We start from the raw sequence: 25,458 nt of genomic DNA, 5'->3' as shown, positions 1-25,458 counted from the left end.
CTGTCATAGCCTATTTTCTCCGAAACTACTGGACCAATTAAGTTGAAATTTGGCACACATGTAAATTTGTCACCCAAAAATGGACGTGTAACGTAAATAAATGACTTTTAAATATGGAGACCACTTTTGGCGTAAATGAGAAAATTAAAAAATAAAGTTTTTCAAACTATATTGTGTTACATATCAAATGAAAGAGCTCATTGTAAGAATCTCAAATATTTTTTTTAATATAATTTTAGGATAAATAGTTTAGCAGTTATTCAAGAAAATAGGCAAAAAATTACCATCCCCCCCCCCCCTTATCTCCGAAACTATTGGAACTAAAATTTTGAAAACAATACATAAAATAGTTATTTACCTATAGATGACAGAAAAACCTATAAGAAATATGCAGTCAAGAAAATATCACCATAAAATTAAAATTGATGAAACTGGCCAAATTGGTGTTTGCGTCCACGCGTCCTGGTTTGATCGGATAGTTTGGTCAGAGTGGGGGGGGGGGGATTGTCTTCGTCTGGGCACGCCTTAATCTACCAACCTTAACCCAGTCACATCAGTCCACAAACTACTAAGATGATACGAGTCACAGTCAGTCAGTGCGAAAAAAGTTTTAAAAGTTTACAGTGTGGAGTCGATTTCCCTGTTTGCGAATCTTTAATCAAAAGAAAATAAAAAAGTATATGCGTAAACAATTTACCCCCGGATAAAATTAATGGTTTTAGAGCGCTCAAAAATCTCAAAATGACTGATGCAGTACAATGAGTAGTATAGATACAGACTAAAAGAAATGAATCATTACACTAAAAAAAACTACTACTATCAAACTATATAACACCGTCACGTCAAGGTAACAAGTCTCATTTTGCCATGACTATGATAATAAACATGATTGTTGTTGTAACGTCAACGGTCAGTGCAAGTGTCAAATTTAAAGAGCTTAGTAAACTTGGGAGAGTTCCTAAATAATACGAATTGCAAAAATAAACTTGTCCAAAAATCGACTATCTTAAAAAGTCACAAAAATTGCCTCAAAATCAAAAGTCACGCGCATGTCACACGAGCAGGTGAAAAGTCACGAAAAATGTGACTTTTGTGACCATCTGGCAACGCTGACAGTTGCACACTGCACTTAACATTTCACAAGTTGACTGACACTACTGACAGTGACAAAGACATTGACAAAACAATTGACATTGTTTTTTTTTAATTGGTCCTTCTGACTAGGCTTAAACCATAGGCTGCCTCGTGGCTGCCTCAGTATAAAAAGTCGTATCCATTTTGTTCTGAGGATTTGTTGCAAGGTCTATTATGGCTCCTCTACACGATGGGCCAACGCCGGCCACTCTAAGGGACGCAGCCATGCGGTAGAATGAGATAGCAATATCACTTGCTCCCTCTAACGCATAAATGCGTCCCTTGGAGTGGCCGGCGTTGGCCCATCGTGTAGAGGAGCCATTAAGCCCTTTATCGATGCACCGTCTCGTCCCAAACTCGTCCATTTAAGGTGTCCGTGTCCAAACATAATAAATATAATAATATACTTTTTCCGGTTTGCATAAGGTTTAAAATTAAACTGTACTTTTTGATTGGAGTGTCTCTGAAATGGCTTTATTTTCTTTTAGGTGTTTTCGTCGCTGTGACAAACTGACAGCATATATTTATTTATCAATTCTCTTCATTCGAGTTACAAATTAGGAAATAGAAATAACGAATAAAATAGTCGGAAAAAGTGCTTGAATTTACTCCTGTTTAACCAAAAAAATTAACTGGTTTTATATCTTGTTCTATACGTGTTATTAAGTAGTGCTATGTAATTCTTATTATGAGTAACTTAAACTTATTGATTGGTTCTGTAAAACATAATAATATATCTTTACTGTGACTAAAAACAAGTTATAATGTGGACGTGGGTAGTGATGAGTTCAGTGCCCTTGTGGTTAATGTCGGCATGGTACTTTCCAATAATTTGGAGTCCACTTTACCTTTTAGTGTTGACTATTTTTCTGGTAGTTTTGGTGTTTGCGCTGGCGTTATGGGGTCACATCTCTCTGTCTTCGCCTCACCAGCCTTCGATATTTTTGATGGATAAAGTAGAAAAAGAGTTGAGGCAATTGGAGACAACTTTGAAGGTATGATGGTACCTACTTCTATTCAAAATATAATTACCTAATGAATGTATTTTTTTTATTTTGCATACCTATGTTCAGAAATAGACTATCAAAAATTTATCCAGATAGATGTGACGCGTTTATTTTTTACTTTTATTTTTATATACATATTTTTAATTTAAAAACTTACATTACCTCACCAGGATGACCTAACCACCTGGCCGCATGCTGTTAAAAAGAGCCACCTACCAGTCATCTTTGGCCGAACGGTTGACAGCCAGTTACAGCAACTGATTGACTATGTCCTTAGAGACTTTGTTACTCGCTGGCTTATAGAGTTTGCCTATAGACCGGAGCCTGTGGTGGACAAATTCAAGGAACACATATGGGGAGCAATTAAAAATCTACACGAGAGACTGTTGCGGGTGGATGCTGAAAAGCTATTGGCCAATGATATGGTCTTGAAAATTACTCAACATTTTGAGCGTATCAGGATTGCCCAGAGCTGTGCGTAAGTATCTAATTACCTGACACACTAAATAAATAAATGAAAGATTTCAGTGTTTACATTTTATTATTTTGGGTTTTTTTATTCATAGTTATTGCTGAGCCATTTCTGCTGTATAACTTTGGTGTATGACTAATTACATTTATTTTAAGCAAACAAAACAAACAATGGCATTCATAAATATCCAAATATAAGTATGTAGGTAGTCATAATTAACAATTTGCTCCTAAAAACAGGTTGGAGCTAAACCAGGCACCAGTATTTGCTCTAGCACCTCACTTGATGTCCTGCGAGACTGAGCTACACTACCTCCGCCAGACCAGTGAGCTGATCATCATGTTCCTCATGCCGAGATGCTACTCCTTGTCTCCGGTATCTCACTTCATGAGAGAAGTGCTGGCTTGCAAAGGTAAACCAAAGTAAATATAACTTTTGGTACAAGCTTTTATTGCTGACTGTACGTTTTTACCACAGGCAACTAATCAAGTGTCTCCCACTAAAATGTTCCCAAGAATTGGTTAACTCACCAAGCTTGCGTGTGTGTGAAGGCACCTACGTCTTCCGCATATATCATACGTTTTTATTTATATATGACTATATGTACCTACTTATGTAGGTGGACATGGTTATCATGGCAATGAGTCACACTAAAAAGTTGATTTACCCATGTAAGTCCTACATCCCAAACGACTTCATGCATTTTGACGTGTAAAGTCTTATACTTATTATTGTCTTACTGCAGCCTAGTTTTACAATGGCCAGTTTGGTTAAGAAAATTGATTTTATCCCTATTTGTTTGAATATTTCATCTTTCAGTGTTCCAACCAGCCATAGATTTGGTCACAGAGCCCGACGTCATAAACCAAAAGATCATCCAATACCTCGAAGCTCAAAAGGAAGTGAACGCCATGCATGTCCGGACTCATGAATACGCTAAAACATTTGAGGACTACATACGACTAATAAGCAGTTGTGATAACGTCGACCAGCTGAAGCGGTTACGGTTAGTAAGCATTTGTAATAATCACTGTTTCATTATGTACTAGATAATTATGTTAAGAAATTGGTCAAGGTAAATAGTAACCGATTGTGTAAGAGGTGTAAATTAAAAAGAAAAAAATTACTTCCTACTATGTAAGACAGCCAAACTAGTTGGCGCCGTATAGTAGGCCCTGTTTTGTGGTAAATTTGACTTAACAACCAGAACTACAGCATAATGTACGAGGCGTTATTTCGACATCAAGTTTAGCTCTAAAACTTGAGGCACGAATTTTTCTTAGTATTTATACTTAGTATTATTGTCAAGGTGTTAGAGTGCATGGTTAGATATTTTTGGACACCTTAGCAGATAAAACAATCACGGTTTTAAAGCTTTAGTCACCCACTTGAAGGGTAATATGTCTTGGAGTACTACATCTCTAGCACATCATTGTATAAATAAGGCCGCTAAACAATCTGACACAATCTCATTTGTAGCGACATGAGAACGCGGTATATATTTTGATGCGCTTTGTCGTGCAAGATATTATTGCAGTGGCGGTCTAGTATGAGTTGCGTTCTCGCGAGCGAGTCCATACTTGAAGTTGCGCGACTGCATATCGCGTGCGAGAACGCAACTCATGCTAGACCGGCAGGCGACTGAACGTTAGGCACATTGAAACAAGCATGTTTTCAATTTTAACTTACAACTAAATTTCTTGTAGATACGACATAGTTACTCAAATAATGCAAGCAACCACCCTCCAAAACATGAAAAGAGCTAAAGGCGTGGACGTGGACGCAGAGAAAGCAGGTCAGCAGAACGTAAGCCGGCAGCAGATGGCAGACGCCAAGAAACTTGAGAGATACATCACGCAGCTCAGTATAGCTAAACTTGAGTGCGAGGAGCATCTCAAGAGCTTGGGCTGGGACGGGGCCTTCCCTGCGGTAAATGAGTCTGATAACAAGGTGAGAAAGTAAAGATTTAAGTACATGTGCGGCTTATGTGGAAAGAAACATATGGTTTTCTAGTTTATTTGTGGTGTAATGTTAGTCATTCTCCTGAATTGTTATTACTTATACCAACAGCACACGCCTTATTAAGCTTACTGTGTTTTTTATGATATAAGAGGCAAACGAGCAGACGGATTACTTGATGGTGAGCGATTACCGCCGCCCATGGATACCCGCAACACCAAATGGGTTGTAAGTGCGTTGCCGGCCTATTGTGGGCGTGGGTGGGTGTGTGGGTGGGGATTTGCTTAAAATTTACCCGTCAAAGTATTTAATCAGTCCACCTGGACTTAAAAGCAAGTAGGTTACCTAGAACATATTGCTACAAGCGTGCGCTCGTTAGGGACAGAATATACGCAATGACAACATACCAAAATCAACCTACGTAGTACGGGGTTTTTTGTTCCCCCGCAAAGCTTTGGTAGAGAACAACAATACTACTTCAGTTTGGTATCAGCGTAATTCGTCCCATTCGTTTTTCGTTAATTTCTTATGTCCATCTCATTCTGTGTTCGTCACTCATTCTTTATTCGTCTCGATCGCTATATGTCCCTATCGTCTTAAGTACAATTATGTAACCTGTCTCTTTCTTAACAAGTCTTTTTCGTTTTTCGTCACGGTCTTCCTAGGACTCATTCTTTCTTATTCCCTTTCGATTTTTGTCTCATTCACTTATTCGTCTCATTTTTTTTCATGCATTCGTTATTACTCACATTCGTGATTAGAGTCTGTGCGGAAAGAGAAGAGTCGTGGGATTTGAGGGCGCGCCAGTGCTATTTTATGGTTTTTGCTATGCTGACAACACTGGTCACGTGATTATAGTACGACACTAGAGGTCATGATACTTGAATCCCTTTTGTTCCGGTTTTTTGCCACAGCTTTCTAAACGGAGCCTTGTGGTTGTGTCGGCTCGTCAACTCAATCCTTTAATTTAGCGCAGGCACTAGTTTTCGTTTTAATACACAATCTTGTTTTTATGTCTCTGATACTAAAAAGTGACAGTGCGATTGACAAAACTGCTAAAACTAGTTAAGAATCTGCCCAATACAACTGTCATTTTAGTACCAAACAAGATAGAGTCTCATTTATGTACTGCCTAATCTGTGCAGTCAAACAGTTATTTTAATACAAAACCGGGTAGATCGGGTCGGGTAGAAATTAGGCAATAGAACTGTAATTTTACTATCTGGGATATAAAAATAGAGCATAAGTAGGTAGGTAGGCCTTATTGGGGTATGTCCGGTTCTCTCATCTCACGATATTTTACTTCGCCGAAAAGTCAATCACTGCTAAATATGAAATATAATTTCGTAACCACAAACTTTCGTAACTAACAGAACCTAGTAAACGAACTTACAAATAAAGAAATATTTTATTACAAAACGTTTTATTCTTTGTAATCGAAGTCTGAATTAAAATGTCACTTATGTTTGAGCTAGCTTCGGTCTTTTATTCGAGATACCGTAGATACTTTTACTCAATCCCGAAAAAAAAATTACATATAAATATGCATAAAATGGCAAGTATCAAGACTATTTGCCAGTTATTTTAAAAATCATGAATGACCTGCATATTTATAAAAATGAATATATTTTCAATGAATATACTTACTGATTATGTACCGGAGACAAGTTACTTAGGCGGCTTATTAAATAGGTAATTATTGAATATTAAATACAACATCAATACCCGTGAATAGCGGAAACACGTTCCGCGAATTTTTGTAAGTCGATAGTCGGCTTTTAGCCGATTCTTCCCGCTGACAAAACCGAACAATGTTAAATATAATTTTCTTTGTGGCTTTATATACGGTTTTATCGTGTTTTGAAAATATATTATACATAAAACTTGCGGTTTTTGTTAATAAAAATATACAATGACAGAAGTTTGTTTACTTTTTACAAGATAGGTGTCATAGGTTTGATTGCCATATAAAATTGAAAATGTTAGTTCCCGTTTCTGCCACGACTCTTCTCTTTCCGCACAGACTCTAGTCTCATTCATTTTCAGTCTAATTCTAAGTTCGTTACATTCGTTTTGCGTCTCGGTCACTATTTGTAACTATCTTTTTCCGTCAATCTTATTTTTTTTAAATTATATCTTATTGACCGAGTGATCGTCATAATTTCATGTAATTTCGTAGTAGTCTGACATTTAAAATAACACTTTGAATTCTGACAGTTCATTTGCTTAGAAATGCTAAGGAGGTATGACTCTATTTATACAATCTGCGTACTTAATATAATTAATTAATATAACTAAGACCTACTAGTACGGGACGATTAGCGAACGTGCCCAAAAAAGAACGGAACGAGTTACCATTAAAGACAAAAAAAGAGTGAGACGAATAACGAAAGTGACTAAAGATAAAGTGCGAATGATACCAAAAAAGAGAGACACAAACAAAGACATAGTCCTAGGAAGACCGTGACGAAAAACGAAAAAGACTTGTTAAGAAAGAGACAGGTTACATAATTGTACTTAAGACGATAGGGACATATAGCGATCGAGACGAATAAAGAATGAGTGACGAACACAGAATGAGACGGACATAAGAAATGAACGAAAAACGAATGGGACGAATTACGCTGATACCTTCAGTTTTGACGTGGCACTAAGGACGCTTTAGTAGTAGGCAAAAATGAAAAGTGAGGCTATGACAAGCACAAACTAGCGTTTTCTCTGCTACTCCTATTAAAAGACCTTCAGACTTGGTATTATTATCATGCTTTTAGATCTGGACTTACATAATGTGACATAATTTCAGTGTCTACCCCTCCACAAAGTGTTAGAAAGCGTGACCGGCCGCCGCTACCTGTCAATGTTTCTGGAGACGATGTGCTCGCAAGGCCTGGTCGGGTTCTGGATGGGCGTGGAGGAGTTGCGGCACAGCCCGCGCAGCAGCTGGCACCAGCTCGGCGCAGAGATCTTCTACACGTACATCAGGTCGCCCACGGCCGAGATCAAGGTCGATAAGGTAAAGGACAGTCGAGAAGGATGTGGAGACACTGGAGACGATGTGCTCGCAAGGCCTGGTCGGGTTCTGGATGGGCGTGGAGGAGCTGCGGCACAGCCCGCGCAGCAGCTGGCACCAGCTCGGCGCAGAGATCTTCTACACGTACATCAGGTCGCCCACGGCGGAGATCAAGGTCGACAAGGTAAAGGACAGTCGAGAAGGATGTGGAGACACTGGAGACGATGTGCTCGCAAGGCCTGGTCGGGTTCTGGATGGGCGTGGAGGAGCTGCGGCACAGCCCGCGCAGCAGCTGGCACCAGCTCGGCGCAGAGATCTTCTACACGTACATCAGGTCGCCCACGGCGGAGATCAAGGTCGACAAGGTAAAGGACAGTCGAGAAGGATGTGGAGATACTGGAGACGATGTGCTCGCAAGGCCTGGTCGGGTTCTGGATGGGCGTGGAGGAGCTGCGGCACAGCCCGCGCAGCAGCTGGCACCAGCTCGGCGCAGAGATCTTCTACACGTACATCAGGTCGCCCACGGCCGAGATCAAGGTCGACAAGGTAAAGGACAGCGACGGAATATATCGTCAGGTGACAAGCAAAAAAACCGGCCAAGTGCGAGTCGGGACTCGCGCACGGAGGGTTCCGCACCATCAACAAAAAATAGAGCAAAACAAGCAAAAAAAAAGGTCACCCATCCAAGTACTGACCCCGCCCGACTTTGCTTAACTTCGGTCAAAAATCACGTTTGTTGTATGGGAGCTCCACTTAACCCTTAAATGCATGATTTTTTCTTTTTGGCCGAAATTAATATATGTATCACATAATTGTTTGCCGTTTCTAGGAAAAATAGTAAAAAAAATTATATCATCGATTTTCACTGCGAAATCAGTGTTAAAAGTTGCATAGGCTAAATCATATTTTTGGAAATATAAAGGTATTTGTAAAGGGTATAGGAAAAATCTTAACTGCCATCAGAAAGGTACACTATTTATGATGTTCCTATGATAAAGTTTGTAAATATAAAATAATTACAAACCCCGAAAAATCTGCCCAAAATCACATACTAAAAATCATCAACTTCCAGGTTTTTCCAAATTTTCCGACATTTCGTCTATAAACAAATGTAATTTTTATGAATTAAAATACTGCGTAAATTTATGTAATAATTCGGAAAATTTATTAGTTTTACTATTGAAATAATATACAAGAACAAATAGAATTTGTTTAATAATGCATAACATTTGATGTTTATGTTGTGTGTATAAATGCATCACTATGCATTTAAGGGTTAAATCTTTATTTTATTCTGTTTTTAGTATTTGTTGTTATAGCGGCAACAGAAATACATCATCTGTGAAAATTTCCACTGTCTAGCTATCACGGTTCGTGAGATACAGCCTGGTGACAGACGGACGGACGGACGAACGGACGGACAGCGGAGTCTTAGTAATAGGGTCCCGTTTTTACCCTTTGGGTACGGAACCCTAAAAATCACTAAGTACCACCACAAGTTCATAGCCATAGTTAACCATATTAGTACGAAAAGAAGGTTGATTTTTGTTTATAGTATTTTATGCAACCGTTGTTTAAGAGGGGTCAAAAAAGGCGAGTGGCGTGAGTAACAATTTGAGGCGAAGCCGAAAATTGTTAATAAAGACGCCACGAGTATTTTTTGACTCAGTTAAACAACGTTGCATACAATACTTTTTCTACGACCAAGTATTTTGAATAAAATTTGTAAATTTAGCAAATATTTTTCATGCATTAAATATAATAATTTAAACAAGTGGAATCATATAAGGACATATATGTAGGTAAACAAACCTAGAGTATACACGCGTGCAGCCGCGATATTGTAATTTAACTAAGAGCAAGTACCAGGGCCTCATGAGTTACAAGGTGTCGCTGACCAACCGGCCGTGGGGCGCGGTGGCCGGGTCGCGTACGAATATGAAGGTATCGCGATAGGTACCTTCATACCTTCTTGTAACTCATGAGGCCCTGGTACTTGCTTTTAGTTAAATTACAATTTTGGACAGTTTTTTTCTCGATTTTGGCCACAGTAGCCTATGGAGACTAACAAGCAACGCTAAGCGGTGTTTGTAGTCTATGGATCTTGCTATATTACGGGTGGGACATGCGCGTTTATGACTTCTGAAGCAATTTTATTGTTTCTACTATAGAACCTAATGAATATTTTGTAAATTGGCAGCAATGCACTTAGTACTCATCTGTCAGAGATGACAATTAAAATTAGGTTGGCAACAATGTATTTCATACAATATTTTTTAAGTGGTGATTACACGAAGTATCGTAAAAGTACCAAAAAGATACTGCGTGTATGCACAAATACTTTTTTGGGGAATAGACTAAAGACTTGTCTTGACAACTATAACATAGGGGTTTAAAGGTGTGTGTACGACCTTTTAAATGAGAAATAAAGGTACGGGAGTAGAAAAAATATTTTATAGTAATTTGTGACATTTGCTTGTCACCTGACTATATATGGATTAAAATATAAACTAAGCTCTCATGCAGTACAAACATGGCGTCGAAAAACGGGCCAGATACTACAGTGACAGGTATCTAATCATCTCTTCTCCATAAATATACTTCGCCCCCGGTTTTGAATGTTACCTACTATTCTGTACATCAAACCTCTTGCGTAGCATAAAAATATTTGGCGTTGTCAAACCATGCCGTTTACACACGCTCGCAGCAGAAATGGTAGAATACCCGTCTGGTAATTTTTGAGCTATGATTCTATAATTCTATAATTTCTATAATTTTCTAGTTGGTTATTAAAGGAGCAATTCCACCAGTATGTTCAGTAGTATAGGTACGAGTATCACATAGTTAAAACCCATAGTGTATGTGTACAAACCCATCTGTATTTTGTTTTGGAATCTGAAATTCCTTCAGAAAATTTGCAATCGTCTATTGTCTACGGTGACGTCGATGACCATTTATTATTAGGCGAGCCGTAACTTTTGACTGCCGCTGACAATACATCTTAATTGCTTCTATTGCAAAAAAAATATACTTTGTAAATACTAAAAAAGGGTAATAAAACTTAAGGTTTTTTTTATGAAATCGTCATGACAGGACACGAGAAAGCGAATGGAGGCATTCCTACTCGGGGATAAAGGGCCGGAAGTGTTTTACGAAGTGCAAGAAACCGTAGTGGACACGATACAGCAGAAGTACTACTCGTCGTTTATGCTGAGTGAGGAGTACAAAGCACTTATGATCGAGCTGGCGAACGAGGAAGCTAATAAAGGTATATTTTGGACTTTATTGCTAAGTTAATAAGGGTCGTAATAGATGGTTTTACTTTATGCTCTAGAACATTTAATAAGCAACTTTATGTCGTCTACGCACGACTTAAAGTTGAAGTTTACGAGCATGAGAAGTGAAAATATAATTTATTTAGAAATACTACTTTCAATGTTTTTTTTTATATTTTATTTTATCGCGTCTAAAGCTGTCAGGGCAAGTCAAATTCGGAGTGCATCCCTTAATATTTGGCCACAGATCATTCGTAGCCATAATCTAATAATACGGTACCTACTACTATTTTGAACTGCAGAGAATGCAGAAAACGCGCATTTAATGTGTTTGTGCGGCGATCCTCATTTGTTTTTTTTAAAGCGAAAGTAGATGTGAAAGTCTATATTCTATTCTTCTGAAAACGACCACTCGGTACCCTACACAACAGCCCCGAGAAGAACCGTCGCAAGCAACTCTCCCGGACTCATTTCTATTTTGGAATGACATATGTACATACCTTGTGATGCGGGGCATTTCATATGAAGCGGACAGGAAAAAAAAAGTGAGGTTCCCGAATTTGCTTGTATTTGGTTTAGTTCTTCTTCTAGTAGGTATAAAACCGGACGCCAAATATTTTTTATATATGACGTTTATTTTAAAAATTATGAGCTTTTCAAAAATTACCGTAATTGAAATTCCGATTTTTTAAAACTCGAATATCGAATAATTTAAATATATAACTTATTATTAAACCAAGCGTTTTGTATATAATTTTTAATGATCTTTTCAGCGAAGAAATCAATTTTGAAAAATAAATAAAAAATAATGGTTAAAACCGGAAGTAAACTTTTCGAAACTATTTTTCGAAAACTTTGACCAGTTTTTTTTTATTTATTTTTATCTCAAAATATAGCCCTAAGTATGTACAAAATACACTAGAAGTTGTAGAATGGGATCTCCATTGGTTAAGACAATAGGTCAATAAATGTACATACATGTCGCCCTGAGTGCGACGTACCGTACTGGTATACATGTCGCAGGGAAATGATCAAAACAGAGATTTGAACAAATCTCTAAGGGATATGATCAAATCACGCAGGATGTTAAAATGGCGAATCCATATCATCGTTTCCCTAGAAAAATTCAGTCATTTGACCAAATAAGTGACTCTGTTTAGTGAAAAGACAAAATCGGCCAATAAACGCGAAACGCTTTTTCATTTCACTAGATTTGTTTAGGAATTTGACAAAATCCCTAACCACGACAGTAAGTTGACGAAACGAACTTAAAAAGTCAACTAGTTTTATCATTTCGCTAAACAAGTTTAGTGAAATGAGAAAGTCTCAACTGGAAGATGGTATATGGTGATTTGATTAAATCTCTGAACGGCGGTTTAGTGAAATGACGAAAGCAAGTACAGAATACAACAGTTTACTCTACAGTTAAGCGATTTGATCAAAGCTCTGACTAGATTAAGTGAAAATTTTTGAAAATATCGGCTTAAAAAATGAAAGAGACTTCTCTGCACAAATTTAAAGAGTTGCTAATCAAATCAAGCGTGTTGATGGACGTCCCTAAGGTAGACAGAGGTTCATTAGATGGAAGTAATGTACCGGGGATTGTTTTAAATAGGTATTTAAAATTATCCGTACCAAATCGGTACATCTGTCGGCATCATAATTTCAAACATACAACTTACTAATCGTCAACTTACTGTCGTGGTTAGGGATTTTGTCAAATTCCTAAACAAATCTAGTGAAATGAAAAAGCGTTTCGCGTTTATTGGCCGATTTTGTCTTTTCACTAAACAGAGTCACTTATTTGGTCAAATGACTGATTTTTTCTAGGGAAACGATGATATGGATTCGCCATTTTAACATCCTGCGTGATTTGATCATATCCCTTAGAGATTTGTTCAAATCTCTGTTTTGATCATTTCCCTGCGACATGTATACCAGTACGGTACGTCGCACTCAGGGCGACATGTATGTACATTTATTGACCTATTGTCTTAACCAATGGAGATCCCATTCTGCAACTTCTAGTGTATTTTGTACATACTTAGGGCTATATTTTGAGATAAAAAAAAATAAAAAAAAACTGGTCAAAGTTTTCGAAAAATGGTTTCGAAAAGTTTACTTCCGGTTTTAACCAGTATTTTTTATTTATTTTTTAAAATTGATTTCTTCGCTGAAAAGATCATTAAAAATTCTATACAAAACGCTTGGTTTAATAATAAGTTATATATTTAAATTATTCGATATTCGAGTTTAAAAAAATCGGAATTTCAATTACGGTAATTTTTGAAAAGCTCATAATTTTTAAAATAAACGTCATATATAAAAAATATTTGGCGTCCGGTTTTATACCTACTAGAAGAAGAACTAAACCAAATATAAACAAATTCGGGAACCTCACTTTTTTTTTCCTGTCCGCTTCATATGAAATGCCCCGCAGCAATAAGACAACTGTTTTCAACTGATTATAGCCGGAGAGCTAGCCACGTAAATAGGTATGCAATTTATAGAGCAACGAAACCCCTCTAGTTATTATGCCATACTATCATTATTAATTAATCCGGGCGCCTGGCAGCTGTCTAGCGGTGGGTGCGGGAGTGGTTGGGCAACAAAGGGGTTGTAAAATCAATCGAAGGTGTGCAATTTATAGAGCTCTGATTTTGGTGTGATATAATAGCTTATTATGTATTTAATTCAAATATAAAAATGCCAGGCGTTTTAATTGGGGGAAAAGTAGTGCCAGGTGACTTATAATATTTCGCGAAAAAGTACCAAAATAGGTTTGCATATATAGAGCAACGAAATCTTTCTAGTTAGTGTGCCATACTATCATTATTTATTAATCGGGGCGCCTGGCAGCTGTTTAGCGGTGGGTGTGGGAGTGGATGGGCAACAAAGGGGTTGTAAAATCAATTGAAGGTATGCAATTTATAGAGCTCTGAGTTTGGTGTGATAAAATAGCTAATTATGTATTATATTCAAATATAACAATGCCAGGCGTTTTAATTGGGGGAAAAGTAGTGCCAGGTGACGTACAAGATTCGCGAAAAAGTACCAAAATAGGTTTGCAATTTATAGAGCAACGAAATCTTTCTAGTTAGTGTGCCATACTATCATCATATTTTACAACCCCTTTGTTGCCCATCCACTCCCACACCCACCGCTAAACAGCTGCCAGGCGCCCCGATTAATAAATAATGATAGTATGGCACACTAACTAGAAAGATTTCGTTGCTCTATATATGCAAACCTATTTTGGTACTTTTTCGCGAAATTTTGTAAGTCACCTGGCACTACTTTAATTAAAACGCTTGGCATTTTTATATTTGAATTAAATACATAATTAGCTATTATTGCACACCAAAATCAGAGCTCTATAAATTGCACACCTTCAATTGATTTTACAACCACTTTGTTGCCTATCCACTCCCACACCCACCGCTAAACAGCTGCCAGGCGCCCGGATTAATTAATAATGATAGTATGGCACACTAACTAGAAAGATTTCGTTGCTCTATATATGCAAACCTATTTTGGTACTTTTTCGCGAAATCTTGTAAGTCACCTGGCACTACTTTTCCCCCAATTAAAACGCCTGGCATTTATATATTTGAATTAAATACATATCACACCAAAATCAGAGCTCTATAAATTGCACACCTTCGATTGATTTTACAACCCCTTTGTTGCCCAACCACTCCCGCACCCACCGCTAGACAGCTGCCAGGCGCCCGGATTCATTAATAATGATAGTATGGCATAATAACTAGAGGGGTTTCGTTGCTCTATAAATTGCATACCTATTTACGTGGCTAGCTCTTAGACCATTATGAGCCTTGTAGCTTGGAATAAATTAATTTTATTTTATTTTATTTTTTATATTGTCGTTCGTTTTAGAAATAATCGCGGAAAGGTCTCCAATAGAAGACCGGCAGTTGTCCAACGAGTCCGTGTCGTCCGCGGAGAGCGTCGCGGGCGGGCTGCACCTCACCGAGCACTCCACGTACGCGAGGCGAAAGCTCGACCAACTGCAGGAGAGACACAACAACAAAACCCAGGTTTATACTTAGTGTAAACACTACCCTTTGACCGCTAGGCATACAAACGAAACATCCAAAATTGAAATTTGAACCTAAACTGTGGGAAATAGAGTTGAATTTGCGTTATACGAAAATTGAACAAAACAAAGCAAAAGCGACTCTTCCAATTGAACATGGTTTAAATACTTTAAATTACATCGAACTAAAATAGGTACTATAGGTATAGGAGTTATAGGACTTTGGACCTTATGAGGTTAAAACGAAGTTTCGTTGGTTGTATTAGATGTGTAAAGTCTAAACAAGTAGGTTTGAACTTGACAGCTAATGTTGATGGCGCTGTACGATCGTAACGGTAACTCGGGCTGTCACAAGTTGACTTTTGACAATTCAGGCAACATATGGTGCCGTGTTCAGCAGCTTTTAAACTTGAGGCCACGATTTTTTCTTAGACTTACATATCTCATACAATCCATGAATCTTTGCCGAGTAAACGTTTATCTAATTTATTTTATCCTCCAATTTATTTGATGGTCCTGTGTAAATTTGTACAAGAATTTGTTCGGAAGTATTACTGCAATGTTTTGCGGCCAGAGTGCAGCACCTGCGACTTAAGTATACCATAGAGTAACTTATACACACTGTACCTTAAACTGTTTTTTGACAAGTTTTCACAGACAATAAAATATGACATTGATACATCAAGGCGGTTTGTTCACAAAGGGTCTACCCGGGACACGCCAAATCGAAACTCGGCTATCTTCCTCTTTATCGCTCGAATATGAAAGAATGATAGAGAGGTTAGATAACAAAATTTCGACTCTCTTATTTGCGGTAGACCCTTAGATTGTGACTTATCGTGGGAGTGGCGCCTCATAATATTCCATGTCCATTCCAGGCACTGGCGGCTCTCCGTGCGTCATTGAAGCCAGAGTCGCGCGCGCTGGCCATGCTGGAGGGCGAGGTGGAGCGGCTGGCGGAGCAGCAGCTGCGGCTCGAGGCGCACCTGGCGCGCACCGACACCTGGGCCGAGCACCTGGGCACGTGGCGGGCCACGGTGCAGAGTGCTGAGGTCAGTATATTCCAGGCACTGGCGGCTCTCCGCGCCTCGCTGAAGCCCGAGTCGCGCGCGCTGGCCATGCTGGAGGGCGAGGTGGAGCGGCTGGCGGAGCAGCAGCTGCGGCTCGAGGCGCACCTGGCGCGCACCGACACCTGGGCCGAGCACCTGGGCACGTGGCGGGCCACGGTGCAGAGTGCTGAGGTCAGTATATTCCAGGCACTGGCGGCTCTCCGCGCCTCGCTGAAGCCCGAGTCGCGCGCGCTGGCCATGCTGGAGGGCGAGGTGGAGCGGCTGGCGGAGCAGCAGCTGCGGCTCGAGGCGCACCTGGCGCGCACCGACACCTGGGCCGAGCACCTGGGCACGTGGCGGGCCACGGTGCAGAGTGCTGAGGTCAGTATATTCCAGGCACTGGCGGCTCTCCGCGCCTCGCTGAAGCCCGAGTCGCGCGCGCTGGCCATGCTGGAGGGCGAGGTGGAGCGGCTGGCGGAGCAGCAGCTGCGGCTCGAGGCGCACCTGGCGCGCACCGACACCTGGGCCGAGCACCTGGGCACGTGGCGGGCCACGGTGCAGAGTGCTGAGGTCAGTATATTCCAGGCACTGGCGGCTCTCCGCGCCTCGCTGAAGCCCGAGTCGCGCGCGCTGGCCATGCTGGAGGGCGAGGTGGAGCGGCTGGCGGAGCAGCAGCTGCGGCTCGAGGCGCACCTGGCGCGCACCGACACCTGGGCCGAGCACCTGGGCACGTGGCGGGCCACGGTGCAGAGTGCTGAGGTCAGTATATTCCAGGCACTGGCGGCTCTCCGCGCCTCGCTGAAGCCCGAGTCGCGCGCGCTGGCCATGCTGGAGGGCGAGGTGGAGCGGCTGGCGGAGCAGCAGCTGCGGCTCGAGGCGCACCTGGCGCGCACCGACACCTGGGCCGAGCACCTGGGCACGTGGCGGGCCACGGTGCAGAGTGCTGAGGTCAGTATATTCCAGGCACTGGCGGCTCTCCGCGCCTCGCTGAAGCCCGAGTCGCGCGCGCTGGCCATGCTGGAGGGCGAGGTGGAGCGGCTGGCGGAGCAGCAGCTGCGGCTCGAGGCGCACCTGGCGCGCACCGACACCTGGGCCGAGCATCTGGGCACGTGGCGGGCCACGGTGCAGAGTGCTGAGGTCAGTTCCTTATTTATTGGACAATCTTACACAAATCGACTAAGTCGTTTAGGACTCATAGCCCGAGGGTTATGGGTCCTAAACGACGATATATATAAAATCGAGACGGACGAGTTCGACACCTCGGTTACAGATGTGTTTTCCTACTAGTCAAATCAGTTACTTTTTTAGAACTGTCAGTTGGTATAATACCCTATTCAGGGAACAACTATATGTGATAAACACACATACAAGTTCTCTTCCCAGGATTCGAACCGGGACCTCCTGCTTCGTAGTTCGTAGGCAGGGTCACTACCGACTAGGCTAGGCGGTTGATTGTTAACTGAGCGCGAAGCGTCTGCGATTCAGCTTGGGTAAAAATGCTTTTGTACCTATATTGTACAGGTAGCTTTATTTTTTTAATATTAAACTTTGCTATTAAACTCCGAGTCATAAAAGCCCTCTGCGCGTCGCGCATCGAGTTTCTATTGAATTTCTTTAACAATTCTGGCCACACCCCCTTATTGCACAATTCCTTCATACACACACCAGAATTACGCTTCACCTGTACGAAAGCCTACATATAATTAACATTCCGAACACAGTTATGGAGTATTTGAGGGTTTGTAGATCAAAAGACGCTTGTCTTTTGTAATAGTATTGTTATTCCATTTAAACCGATTTAACATACTTAACTTCGTTATTTATAGATATTGGACGAAAACAAACCCCCGCAGTTCGTGATAGTAGTACACATGGCCGAACAGGAAACTACCTCAAGCGAAGAGGAAAGGCCAGAACAAATCTCTACGGGCTGGGTTATATTGAGAACCCTGAACGATTTCCAGGTAACAGTATATTAGTTTTTACTACACCAGGGACCCGTTTCTCAAAAGCTTGTAACTTGTAATACAAGCGGATGTCACTTTTTGACAGCTTTTGTTAGAATGGGACTTCCACTTGTATTACAAGTTACAAGCTTTTGAGAAACGGGCCCCAGCTCGTAAAAACTCTAACACAAGACACAAGTTTGGCAAAAACTGATGAGAAAGTTGCATTTTATCCACAAGAAAGGCAAAGTAATCTTATGTAAATTTTGAGTTGTTTCCTTATTATGTTGGCTGGTACAAACATTTAATATAGTTTGTCAAAGGACTGTCTCATTTCAAACATAGACAGAGAGAATCATTAGTATGATTATTTGACTTACACTAGTACTAGTGCCCAAAAGAAAAGGATGAGTACCTATAGTTTTTTTGTTCTTATTTACTGACAATTTGGTTTGACAAACTATAACGTTCATTTGAATTTGATTTGTAATGCTTAACATTTAGTATTTTCCTCGCATTGGTGTAGTGAAATATGTTGTGTTTAACTTGGAAGCAATTTTTGTTTAACCCTCGTGCCTTTAAACCCTTATAACGCTGTTCAATTTTAGGATCAGTAGCTTGCTCGGGTATCAATATTAGCACGGGGTTAAATAACAACTTTGCCCCTATGTTAAACAAATTACTATTTAATACAATGTTAGTAAAATCATGGAGGAATTGAACAAGAATACAAAGGTTACAATATAAAATTAACCTTAAAACAGTCTAATAAGGTTTACTATGTGTTTTGTAACAAAGTCGTGGTGGTCAAAGAAAATACAAAAAATAAGCAGTTGACAGTGTGGACGATAATACACATACTCAGTAAAAATGCATGTTGGGTACTAGTAAAGTTAGACGCCGCCTAGATGTAACTCTGACTACAAGTATCAAGAAATAGTTGATCCAGTATCCACTCAGTAATAATTAAGTATATTGTTAGATAAAATAGATATGTCTATTTGGAAAAAGATTAGTGTTCATTTATTCACAGTTTACGTAGTATTATTCAAAGTTTTTTTTTAGGATCTACATCGAAAATTGAGGCCTATGTGTTCCGAGTTGAAAAATTTGGAACTACCTTCGAATTCTTTTAAGTTTCTGTTTGGTAAAAATGATAGAAATTCCTTAGATAAAGCGAAGAACCTCATTCAAAAGTATTTAGAAGTAAGTATTTGCAGGTTAATCAGACTATTTAATATAACATGTTATTCTAGGGAAGTACTTCAACATGATTTAAGTCGCCAACCTTAAGAATTGCGCGGGCTCTATGTATAGCATAATTTTCTGTGCTTTTCTGAAATTTCAATATTTTTTGAATAAGGATCTTTAAAACTCATAAGAACTTATTTTCTTCTGCCACCTCTAATAAGTTATTATCTACAGTTTGTTTTAGAAGACGACAGACTGAACCAAAGTGAACCTTTATATACATTCCTCAACGCAACCAGCGAATATATGAGACAGGGAGGCAATCCAAAAAAGAACAAATTCTCATTTTCTACTTTATTTAAAAGGTACGTCACGTAATAAAGCGAATTATGTACTCCGTAAGGTAATTATGTAATTAACATATATCACGTTCTTGGAAGTAGATTTTAACGCACATCTAATACAGAGTCCAGACGAGCTGGGCAAATCGGCCGATTTGATCAGGAAAATAATTGGCGCCAATCTCATCTAGCGTCCACACGTACACAAATTTAATCACCAATTTGCATTTTTGTGTCCGCACCTGCTGATTTGAACGGGGAATCAAATTGACGTTTGCGTCCGCACGGTCTGATTCGATCGGACAATTTCATGAGATTGTCGAAAAATTGTCTCGTCTGGACTCCACTTATCGATTTGAAACTTTGCATGCGTAAAATGACAATATAATAACATGGTATCATCAGGCTGATATGATGGTGGAGCCAAAAGTTGGATAGTTGAACTCTTCGTTAGGTAAAGTCTATTTTTTTATTCGGTAGACTGAAATGACAGTTCATAGTATGAACATAAAACCTCTCATGTTTGGGCTTTTAAAGATTCCATAACTAAGTGTGATTAAAAAAATGTTTTCGTAAGACATTATTAATCTTCTTATTATAGTACAAGCAGCGAAGCAACGAATAGATCATCGACAGATCGCGAGGCGTTCACGCATTTGTCGGCAGATGATGATGAGATATCGCTTTATCTGGACGGAAATGGCACGGACCCGGCGAGTAAGAACATGGCTAATGCGATGCGAGGTATGATTTCTACGCATACACGGTTATTTTTAATGGTGACGTACGTAATATCCAAGGCTCGGATAAAACATGTCGAAAACATTACCCTGTTCCGTACAACACAGACTTCTTTATACCAGTGTCAACGATTCAATATGCCCCAATGATATCCGTAGACCGTAAACGAACATTTTCGACTCGTAAATAGATCCTAAATTATGATTTGTTTTCAAAATCACCGGCGTTTTCCGAGCCTTGGTAATATCATAGATAGAATTGCGATATACCTACATATATGTACTCGTATGTACAGGTGTGTACTTAGAGGATACAACTAAACGGAGTAGCCATTAACAGGCTTTCCCCTCTGTCGAAAATAGGCGGCCAACGGTCATACACAATGTATGGACTGACGTTTATCTGACATGGCTATTTTTACGTTACGCATACATTTGACGTTCCCCTCCCCCGCAAAAATCGGCAGACTGTTTTGTACAGAAAATTATAGACATGGCGTCTCCGTTTGATTATATCCTCCAAGGGTGTGTAAGTTGAGCCGCCAGTTAGCGTTACCTGAGTGTTTTCCAAAAAAAGTGTACATTTCATTCATGTCTTCAAAATATTGACTTCTTGGGCTCATTTTACTCAGAATCATTTGTACATTCACGCCTCATACATAAAAAAATGTGTCCAAAAAATTCCTTTCCAGATCGTCACATTCTTGTATGAATTTTTTTTTATTTGTATGAACGTGACGCACTGGAAAATTTTTTTTTCATACAAAATTTTGGGACACATTTTTTCATGTATGAGGCGTGAATGTACAAATGATTCTGAGTAAAATGAGCCCAAGAAGTCAATATTTTGAAGACATGAATGAAATGTACACTTTTTTTGGAAAACGCTCACCTACTCATACTATTTTTCTTTAACCCGCTCCGTGGCGCTGAAGTTGTCGAAGGGCCTAAAAATTCAACAGACATAATGTAGATAACTTTTTCAGGTACCGGTCCATTGGGCGAAGAGCGCGACAGTATAGCCGAGCCTTTGTACGCGCTACTGAGCGAAGTGTTTGATATGAGAGGTGTATTCCGATGGCTCAGAAAAACTCTAGTCACCTTCGTACAAATCACTTATGGGAGAACTATTAATAGGTACGTTGCTTTTAGTAAATAATTAGTGAGAGCTTAAAGACGCCGTTATAATGATTTCAAAAACTTTGCATTTTTACTAATTTTAATTCAATATTGAATGAAAACTACCTGTCAAGGGCCGGTACAGACGACTGCACGCCATCTGCAACGTCGGCGTGTAGTTCCCATACAAGTTGCAGTCGTGTTGCAGTCCGTCTCGACCCTATGTCATTTGATCTATTATTTACTTGAAAATGATATATATCTAATCGTTTATCGGAATTCCGTCTTAAATACATTAAATGCAGCTACGATTTTCGTGAAATATATCCCCTTTTCTTTCAACAAAACGAATCTGTCTGTAGTTTTCATGCTGTAACTGAACATACTCATATAAAAAATGTTTTTCCACCAAACAGCGATGAAACGTCCTATCTACGAGTACAGTCAATAACAACCACAGACAAGACATCCTCAGACTGAGCGCTACCCCCTCTGTCACAAATATACGGTAGTTTTACTCCATTCTCGAGTCAAAGTGTCTTTGTGTGACGTCCGTGTCTTTGAACGGACCAATCACGGCACGGGACTCGCTCACCTCGTCCCCCGCACCCCAGTATTTTTAGCAGCATCGGTTTCATGAAATCTGTTTCTAGAGGATTCCTAGTCTATGATAACAACGAACTTTTCAACACTTGACAATCGCAGTGTTAACGAGCTTCGGTTTCAGGCAAATAAAGGAGACGGTAATGTGGCTGTTCTCCGAGCAAATGCTGCATTACTACATTAGCGTCGTTCTCAAGTCGTGGTGGCCGGGCGGAGTGCTAAGCGAGCCAGCCAACAGGAATATGCGCGACCGAGGTACGTTAATATTATTATTGGGGTTTTGTGGGCCTTTGAGTGTCGCTTCGACCAAGCTATGATCTATTGTGACAGCCCTTTAAAGTTCACTACTGATGCCCGTTGAATCCAGGAAGCTCCAGATTCTTTGGGCCGTAATGCCCTGTACCTCATAGGGTTCCAGTATGTGTCGCCCTAGGTAGGTACTTCTCTTGGACATTAGTGGTCCGCAGGAACAGAGAATGTGCATAGCAGTCTCCTCTGACTCCTGACAGAACCTGCATGTCGCATCTTGTTTTTTCCCTATTCGGAACATGTGTTTGTTCAACTTGCAGTGTCCAGTCAAAATTCTAGTAGAGGTACGTTCGTAGTAGGAGTTTCTATAATATGCTCGGAAATGTTTACCTTATTGTAGGATTTGTAGCCTCGTAACAAGACATTTAAGGTCCTTATCCTGTAAGGTCAACCGATGTAAATGCGTCACTTGAGAGACGCATTTACGTCTTTTAAAGATTTCTTCTAAACGGAACATTTTAGAACTATTGCAACCCTCTCTGTTTGAAGTGTGGTCACTGAACTTTTAATGCAGACGGCTAAAATAGTTATAATATGTTGCGATTCGAAGATATCTTCAAATGACGCATTTACCACAAGAGACGCATTTGCCTCGGTTGACCTTACCTTGAAATGATATCTATACCGAGTCGTGTAGATGCGATTTCGTTAATTAGCTATTCGCATTGATTTTTCATAGACAATACGTGTTTTTAAAAGGTAAAAAACATTACAGTGATAACTTACTGTCCACTAAAACAGTACAATAATGATGATGTTTTTACTTTTTGAAAATTTGCTCTTAAGAGTTCTTCACTGGATATTGACAATATCGAAAATATTATTTACACAATTTGATGTATTAATACATACCAGAGTTATTACCAATATATTCTGTGCGGAAAGAGAAGAGTCGTGGAATGTATGGGGCCCGATACATTCCACGACTCTTCTCTTTCCGAACAGACTCTATCATTGTGTAAAAATGTTTTCGGTAGGTAATGTCAAAAGTGTTAAGGTTATTGTGTTGTGGATATTGATCCAGAGAGGAAAACGGGGACTACGTTTGTATGGAGGAGTAGTCGTTCAATATCCTCTTAACACATTCAGTGCCGAAAACCCGACTATCGGGTATTACATGATTTCGTTCCCAAGTCGAACGACCCGATGGTCGGGATCGTGGTATTACGATGATATGACGAAATTTTTGTGGCCTGGCGCGGATGTCTTAGTGTAAGGTCTGAGTAGACGCTCGAAGCGGAGCGTTCGGCGGGGCGTGGCGTCGGGGTCGGGAGTAATTTGAGCAGCGTGCACTAAGGCCGCTCCTATACGTTTGCATTTGTTTAACATGCACGCCGCACGCCCCGCCCCGCTGCACGCCCAACTCGAGCGTCCACTAAGGCCTTACACTAAGTGTAAGGCCTGAGTAGACGCTCGAAGCGGAGCGTTCGGCGGGGCGTGCAGCGTGGCGTCGGGGTCAGGAGTAATTTGAGCAGCGTGCACTAAGGCCGCTCCTATACGTTTGCATTTGTTTAACATGCACGCCGCACGCCCCGCCCCGCTGCACGCCCAACTCGAGCGTCCACTCAGGCCTTACACTTATTTGGCCGGGCGGCAATGAATGTGTAATGCCCTTCATGGATGCTTGTCCGGCGCAGAGCACACACGCACGCTAGCGCTGGAGCAGCTGAGCGAGGCGGTGGTGGACGCGCTGTCGTCGCTGGTGGGCGAGCAGGCGGCCGCGCGCGGCGCGCACAAGCTGTTCCACACGCTGCAGAACACCACGCACAACAAGCAGCTCACCTACGTGAGTACTGTCATGGATGCTTGTCCGGCGCAGAGCACACGCGCACGCTAGCGCTGGAGCAGCTGAGCGAGGCGGTGGTGGACGCGCTGTCGTCGCTGGTGGGCGAGCAGGCGGCCGCGCGCGGCGCGCACAAGCTGTTCCACACGCTGCAGAACACCACGCACAACAAGCAGCTCACCTACGTGAGTACTGTCATGGATGCTTGTCCGGCGCAGAGCACACACGCACGCTAGCGCTGGAGCAGCTGAGCGAGGCGGTGGTGGACGCGCTGTCGTCGCTGGTGGGCGAGCAGGCGGCCGCGCGCGGCGCGCACAAGCTGTTCCACACGCTGCAGAACACCACGCACAACAAACAGCTCGCATACGTGAGTACTGTCATGGATGCTTGTCCGGCGCAGAGCACACGCGCACGCTAGCGCTGGAGCAGCTGAGCGAGGCGGTGGTGGACGCGCTGTCGTCGCTGGTGGTCGAGCAGGCGGCCGCGCGCGGCGCGCACAAGCTGTTCCACACGCTGCAGAACACCACGCACAACAAACAGCTCGCATACGTGAGTACTGTCATGGATGCTTGTCCGGCGCAGAGCACACGCGCACGCTAGCGCTGGAGCAGCTGAGCGAGGCGGTGGTGGACGCGCTGTCGTCGCTGGTGGTCGAGCAGGCGGCCGCGCGCGGCGCGCACAAGCTGTTCCACACGCTGCAGAACACCACGCACAACAAACAGCTCGCATACGTGAGTACTGTCATGGATGCTTGTCCGGCGCAGAGCACACGCGCACGCTAGCGCTGGAGCAGCTGAGCGAGGCGGTGGTGGACGCGCTGTCGTCGCTGGTGGGCGAGCAGGCGGCCGCGCGCGGCGCGCACAAGCTGTTCCACACGCTGCAGAACACCACGCACAACAAACAGCTCGCATACGTGAGTACTGTCATGGATGCTTGTCCGGCGCAGAGCACACGCGCACGCTAGCGCTGGAGCAGCTGAGCGAGGCGGTGGTGGACGCGCTGTCGTCGCTGGTGGTCGAGCAGGCGGCCGCGCGCGGCGCGCACAAGCTGTTCCACACGCTGCAGAACACCACGCACAACAAACAGCTCGCATACGTGAGTACTGTCATGGATGCTTGTCCGGCGCAGAGCACACGCGCACGCTAGCGCTGGAGCAGCTGAGCGAGGCGGTGGTGGACGCGCTGTCGTCGCTGGTGGGCGAGCAGGCGGCCGCGCGCGGCGCGCACAAGCTGTTCCACACGCTGCAGAACACCACGCACAACAAGCAGCTCGCATACGTGAGTACTATAGCTGGTCAACCAAATCTTGTCAGTAAAAAAAGGCGCGAAATTCAAATTTTCTATGGGACGATATCCCTTCTTCATAAATGTGTGCCCTCCCCCTGTAACTTCTAAAATAAGAGAATGATAAAACTAAAAAAAATATATGATGTACATTACCATGTAAACTTCCACCGAAAATTG

The 25,458-nt window shown here is 41.7% G+C and overlaps 1 protein-coding gene across 1 annotated transcript; it reads left to right on the top strand.

Moving 5' to 3' along the window:
* Nucleotides 1-1,677: 1,677 nt before the first annotated feature.
* LOC134662667 (sorting nexin-25-like) lies at nucleotides 1,678-24,959 on the top strand. Its single transcript, XM_063518939.1, has 20 exons — nucleotides 1,678-2,129; nucleotides 2,312-2,619; nucleotides 2,853-3,025; nucleotides 3,433-3,619; nucleotides 4,320-4,563; nucleotides 7,376-7,585; nucleotides 10,676-10,850; nucleotides 14,755-14,915; nucleotides 15,793-15,966; nucleotides 17,790-17,927; nucleotides 18,975-19,115; nucleotides 19,335-19,465; nucleotides 20,043-20,185; nucleotides 21,168-21,318; nucleotides 22,028-22,158; nucleotides 23,850-24,044; nucleotides 24,214-24,362; nucleotides 24,398-24,544; nucleotides 24,580-24,726; nucleotides 24,762-24,959. Exons 1-20 carry the CDS (start codon nucleotides 1,899-1,901, stop codon nucleotides 24,957-24,959), a joined length of 3,534 nt encoding a protein of 1,177 aa, XP_063375009.1. The 5' UTR covers nucleotides 1,678-1,898.
* The last annotated feature ends 499 nt before the right edge of the window (nucleotides 24,960-25,458 follow it).

Source organism: Cydia amplana, chromosome 3, assembly GCF_948474715.1.
Source record: "Cydia amplana chromosome 3, ilCydAmpl1.1, whole genome shotgun sequence".
Lineage (NCBI taxonomy): Eukaryota > Metazoa > Arthropoda > Insecta > Lepidoptera > Tortricidae > Cydia > Cydia amplana.
Note: the sequence above shows the minus strand (reverse complement) of the source record. Positions and strands in the feature narration are given on the sequence as shown.